This window comes from Triticum dicoccoides, chromosome 5A, assembly GCF_002162155.2.
Source record: "Triticum dicoccoides isolate Atlit2015 ecotype Zavitan chromosome 5A, WEW_v2.0, whole genome shotgun sequence".
Lineage (NCBI taxonomy): Eukaryota > Viridiplantae > Streptophyta > Magnoliopsida > Poales > Poaceae > Triticum > Triticum dicoccoides.
The window spans coordinates 135798615-135805158 of NC_041388.1; the positions used below are offsets into that span (position 1 = coordinate 135798615).

At 47.9% G+C, this 6544-nt stretch overlaps 1 protein-coding gene across 1 annotated transcript; it reads left to right on the plus strand.

The window, feature by feature from the left end:
* Positions 1–5411: 5411 nt before the first annotated feature.
* On the plus strand, positions 5412–6304 carry LOC119300316 (NDR1/HIN1-like protein 26). Its single transcript, XM_037577324.1, has one exon. It carries the CDS (start codon positions 5515–5517, stop codon positions 6145–6147), a length of 633 nt encoding a protein of 210 aa, XP_037433221.1. The 5' UTR covers positions 5412–5514; the 3' UTR covers positions 6148–6304.
* Positions 6305–6544: the final 240 nt, after the last annotated feature.

Here is a 6544-nt window from a genome sequence, read left to right on the forward strand (position 1 = left end):
CCCCCGGGACAGGTGGCCCCACCCGGTGGACCCCCGGGACCCTTCCGGTGGTCCCGGTACAATACCGATGACCCCGAAACTTGTCCCGATGGCCGAAATAGCACTTCCTATATATAATTCTTTACCTCCGGACCATTCCGGAACTCCTCGTGACGTCCGGGATCTCATCCGGGACTCCGAACAACATTCTGGTTACTGCATATACATATCCCTACAACCCTAGCGTCACCGAACCTTAAGTGTGTAGACCCTACGGGTTCGGGAGACATGTAGACATGACCGAGACGACTCTCCGGTCAATAACCAACAGCGGGATCTAGATACCCATGTTGGCTCCCACATGCTCCACGATGATCTCATCGGATGAACCACGATGTCGAGGATTCAAGCAACCCCGTATGCAATTCCCTTTGTCAATCGGTATGTTACTTGCCCGAGATTCGATCGTCGGTATCCCAATACCTCGTTCAATCTCGTTGCCGGCAAGTCACTTTACTCGTACCGCAATGCATGATCCCGTGACCAGACACTTGAACACTTTGAGCTCATTATGATGATGCATTACCGAGTGGGCCCAGTGATACCTGTCCGTCATACGGAGTGACAAATCCCAGTCTTGATCCGTGTCAACCCAACAGATACTTTCAGAGATACCCGTAGTCTACCTTTATAGTCACCCAGTTATGTTGTGACGTTTGGTATACCCAAAGCACTCCTACGGTATCCGGGAATTACACTCATGGTCTAAGGAAAGGATACTTGACATTGGAAAAACTCTAGCAAACGAACTATACGATCTTGTGCTATGTTTAGGTTTGGGTCTTGTCCATCACATTATTCTCCTAATGATGTGATCTCGTTATCAATGACATCCAATGTCCATAGTCAGGAAACCATGACTATCTGTTGATCAACGAGCTAGTCAACTAGAGGCTTACTAGGGACATGTTGGTGTCTGTTATTCACACATGTATTACGATTTCCGGATAACACAATTATAGCATGAATAAAGACAATTATCATGAACAAGGAAATATAATAATAATGCTCTTATTATTGCCTCTAGGGCATATTTCCAACAGCACCCCTGGGTCGTAACACCATGACTAGCCCTTGAATCGGTCTTCGAACTTGGCCACATCTTGGGCAAAGTTGATATGAGGCACGGACTTCTACAAGCTTGCCAAGATCATAAACAATTCCCAAGGTTCCCTCAGAGTGAATCTACATCATCAATCCGGTTGAGAGAATGGGTTGTGTATTATGGCCAATTTCTTTAGTCGGTATGCTCTTGGAATCCTACCTACCGATATGGGTGGCGGTCGTATCCAATCCTGAATTGTTGGTATAGACGCCGAACTACAGAGGAAAGTTCTCCCGAGAAACTGGCTTCCCGCGAAGTACATGCGAAATCTTTCAAAGTTTTGAGCCCGGGCCCTTTGGAATAGACATACTAGTCTTCGGTCTAGCTGGTCGAGCCAGATCATCTCGATCGTGTTGATCGTCGGTCACGTGACATGCGCGAAGGGGTGCGGGGCCCACTAAGGCCATGCCTTGTCAACCATGATGACGTGACTGGATGGCACACCTTGACCCTTGTGTGCATTATGTGTGCGTTAGTGAGATATGAGGTAGTTTATGATGTCGTGCGGCACGGTGTTATTGTTGTTGTTTTTCAATTCATAGGGGTTTATAAGGGGAAAACTACCAAGCAAGGTCACGACGCTTGAGCATTTGCTTCTCTCATCCTTCTCCATCTCTCAACCCCGAGAGCTCAGCCTTCATTTCCTACTTTGCCAAAACCTTCTCGCTCTCCTTGCTCCATGCTCTCCTTCACGTGCACTCTCCTCCACCGTCATCCAATGGCCTTGAAATTGACCAAGATACATCCGGCCAAGGGCGGTGACATGGGCAAGAAGGTTATCCACGACAAGGGCGTCGCCGGCGGCAAATGGAAGTTGAAGGTTGTCTCTGACATGAAGGGGAAGTGTATGGCTTCCACCGCCATTGAAACACATCTCCAGCACCTCTTTGAGCTGGGGTACTTGCTGTCGTCAGGAGTCACCGACTTCCTTTCATGGGCGGTAGAGTCCGAAGACGGTGAGGAGATTGCCAAAGTCATTCTGCAATCGCGTGTAGATGAACGGGTTTGTTTCACACCCTTCATAGAATCAAAGAAGTGACATGGGAACACTTCTCTTCTTCTATCCTTGAATTGGATCTATCTTACTCTATGTGGTGGATGGATGGAATGGAGTGGAGCGAAGGGAGGTGTGTGACTTGGGGTCGAATGGATGTGTGAAATCGATATGATGGATGTAGCCACGAAAGGGTATGTGAAAATATTATAGAGGATCCAAAATCTAACTATTACTCGAAAAAGTAACTAACTTAGAAGTACCGGAAGAAAACTTACGGAACTACCGAGACAGATCAAATAAATTTAAACGGACAAGCTAAATTTAGAAACTAGACATAATACAATACTCGGAAGTATTGATAGAAAGATAAATGGTGGTTCCGAATGAAAAAATGTAGTTGTTTTCATGTGAAAATAGAACGGCTCAGAAGTACCGGGTAAACCAATTTCTTGGTAGTACCAAAATAGACATATCATTTCTAAAAAAGGATCCACAAAGAAAGACTGAGTCATAGCTCGAAAGTTCCAGTGAAAAAAAAGGTACCAAATTTATACTGTGACTCACAAAGAAGCAAACGAGAGGGATGAAAAGTGCTAACGAAAAATCTCATACTCGGAAGAGCTGAAGCAAACAAAGAATGTTTCAACTGAGATTGGCTCCGTAGTTCTGAAATGTTGAAACTAGGTTCTCTGAGTATGAATAACTCTAGGTGACTCGACCAGAATACACCATTGCCGTCTTCTTCTTGTTGTGCTCTCTTGATTGATTCCCGTATTCACTGACTTTCATATTGTCCCGTCAGCCATACATGCTGCCTCACGGCGACATCTTCTCTACAAACAAACACAGATCCATATCAAGCTTTTCTCCTCTAGGTAAACACATCGCGACCACCAAACATCAAAACTCGCTAATGATACTACTTGTTAAAAATCTGAGGGGCGTAGTTGATTATTTAAGGACAAACAATCATACAAAAGGCACAACACCGAGACTCGTTAATGAGGTTCACCATACATTGACTACGTCCCAGGAATGACTGCGGACACTCCTTCCCGTTGATACCGCTACAATATTGCACACCGTTTGTTCGGGCCCCGCCAAATGCCGCCGGCTCCCTTGCGTACATGTACTATTATGTTGCGCACGTTATGTTGTGTGTCTACCCACGAGAAGTGCAGCGCTGCACGCAGCGACATCTGAACCCGCGGCATCCACGGCGCACGGCCCTTCGCGATTCACACCAGGATAGTGCTAGTTAGAGTATAGTGGGGCATTGGAATTCTGTTTGCAACGTATATTAAGCTGAAAGCTGACAGCACGTTCTGACATAAGGCACTGTATCATGCGACTTTTGGCTCGAACGCGCAGGATCACGGACCATGCAACTTTTGGGTGTAGGAGACCAGTACGCATTCTCGGAGACCGTGCAGGTGGGTGCATGAACGCCGGTGATTGGATCCGGCCATTTCCTGAACACGGCGTCGCCCGGAGAAGGACCGCCGCCGCTCAAACAACTTGAATCACTTCGTGCTCGGGGACGAGGGGTAGATTCCCAGCTCTGCCGGTAAGCAATCCAGCTCCCTTAGCAGCGAACAGCAGGGAACCAATCTGACATCCGAACACCATGAAAAAAGAACGAGAGCAGGCTGGGAGAAGACGAAGCAGGGATTCACTCACGCGTCAGCCATGGCGGCTGCCGCCTCCTCTCCATTCGCCGGAACAAGCTCCATTCGGGACATTGTATCTGTGTCTCAAGTCAGAACTGGTGTGTGGGGGCGGATGTGCAGGCACGCCGCATGCACATAAGATACACGCCACCCTTGTAGTGTGGCAGAGAGAGACGCCTTTTTGTGCACCATCACTCACCTTTATATCTTTTGTGGACCATCCTCGTCTGCCAAGACAGGCATCCCGTACGCCCTGGCCCTGTATTTTCTATTGTATCTTGACTAAATGCTGGACCAACAATGCATATGCGTAGATCACCGTGATAAAAGTGTGTGGTTGGATTGCAGCGTTCAGATGCCGCTGCGTCCAGAACATCCACTCTCGTCTACCCACACATTATATAGGAGGCATGGGTTACATACGTCCTATTCAAACACAACTTATCTGTCTACATGTCCAACTTTAAGTTCAACCATAGCCTCTTGTACAAAATATTCGACAATTTTTGTTTCTTGAGGTAAATATTCGACAATTTTAACATGTGCATGTCGATTTGGTACTCCAGGTTGTTAGAATAAACTATGTATCAAAGTTCCTATGGCGATTGATTACTGCGAGGAGCAATATGGGGTTGCTGGAGGATGAGTGAGGTAGTGGATTTGAATGTTCCAGAATCCACTTTGGTATGTGGGTTACCTTTACCCGCTGATGGCAATTCACTCACGCTTCACACCCAAACAACAAGAATCTCCACCCCCACCTCCTACTCGATCCATCACACACATAGCTAGCTTAGCTTAGCTCCCTACTTTGTGAAAAAGCGGGATGAAATAGAAAGGCTGCTTTCCTTGGTTCCTCCTTTCAATCCTAGCTTGTGCTCCCTTCATTCCTAAATATAAGTCATTTTAAAGATTTCAATGTAAACTATATATGAAGCAAAATAAGTGAATCTACACTTTAAAATATATCTATATACATTCGTATATAATCTTTATTAAAATCTTTAAAATGACTTATATTTAAGAACGGAGGGAATATGATGATTGTAATCTAGCTTGAAGCGAAGGAGTGCTTGTGTGATCTTAGCTGCTGGCTAGTTCACCAACCGTGCATATACACACGCATCTTCCATTGCGGCTTTAGCATCTTGTGATGTGATGTGGTTCATGTAGCCTAGCCAGCCATCTTCCACAATCTCCATCAGGGCAGGCAGGCAGGCAGGCAGAGGGTTGGTGCCTTTCTTCTCTTGTGTCTTGATAAAAGGAAAATAGAGGAGAGAAAAGCATGATGGTTGACGAAGCACGAAGCAAAGCAAGAAACCATGCATACACCATACTTCATCATAATAACTAGCATGTAACTGAAAAAATGTCTTTACTAGTACTTCCTCCGTTTCAAATTACTCGTCGTAGAAATGGATGTATATAAAATTAAAATACATCTAGATACATCCATACTTGCGACAAATAATTCAAAACGGAGGGAGTAGTATATCAACTACTACAACTAACCAGAGAAAAACATTAAAACCTAATATGATGATTGAGACTTCACTGATTGTACTACCCCACTCACACACCTTAAATCTCAGGCCCTCGGACAGACCCTCCCCACTCTTGTGCCCTGTTCTCTTGCGCTACTAGCTAGCTTGCTGGGCAGCTCGGCTAGTCAGCTTGCTGGGCACTCCATCTCTGATCTCTCCATGTCCCTCATCACCGATGACCCCGACCACTCCCCGCGGGACTGCGCCACCAAGCGCCGCCACCACCACCACCACCACCACCACTCCGGTGGCTGGCGCCAGCGACGGCTGCTGATCGCGGCGGCGTCGGGCGCGGCGTCGCTGCTGGCACTGTGTATCATCCTCTGGCTCACCCTCCGCCCCTCAGCTCCGCGCTTCACGCTGCTGGCCGCCACCGCAACCTCCTCCAACGCAAGCACCGGAGGCGGCCTCGTGCGCCTCGACGCGGCCCTCATGGCGCACAACCCCAACGCGCGAGCCGCCGCGCTCTACGACGGCCTCCGGGCGCGCGCCTCCTACGCGGGCTTCCAGCTCGCCACCGCCGGGCCCCTCCCGCCGTTCCAGCAGGCCCAGGGCGAAGCCGTGCTCTCCGCCTCCCTCTCCTCGGCGGCGGAGGCGACCGCGGAGGAAGCAGCCGATGGACGGTCACCGGCGTTGCTGAGGCTGCGCATAGAGGGGCGGCTCCGGTGGAAGGTGGCGGCCTGGGTGTCCGGCGAGTGTGCCCTCGCCGCCGAGTGCGTCGCCGTCGCGGCGCCGTCGCAGCTCAGGGCCGTCGTCGTGCAGGGCACCGAGTGCGCCGTCACCATCGAATGAATAATAATTCTACACACGTATACATTATCTGCATCAGTCAACTGATGAATTACTTTAATTAACGTCTTTGCAAGTACTAGCTAGGAGAAGATCGACGGGATTAGCGTCTGCTTAATTACAGGGCTATTATGTTGTTGTATACTTGGGCCAACTCTAACCGATCCTTAAACATTAACGGAGTAAAAGGCTTAGGCTGGCCACAGTGAGAGTAACATCACACTTTTCAAGATAATTTTGCTTATGTGGCACATATTTAATGATGAAAAAGGTGATGGTGGTAACTTAGCTAGTTACTGTAACATCACACATAACAAGACAATATGAGTCTATAGGCTAATAAATGAACCATAACATAACAACACATATGTTACTACCTACTGTGGAGGTAGTAACATAG

What these genes read in the sequence shown, in the direction of transcription:
- LOC119300316 (XM_037577324.1), top strand. Translation starts at nt 5,515, where the DNA reads ATGTCCCTCATCACCGATGACCCCGACCACTCCCCGCGGGACTGCGCC.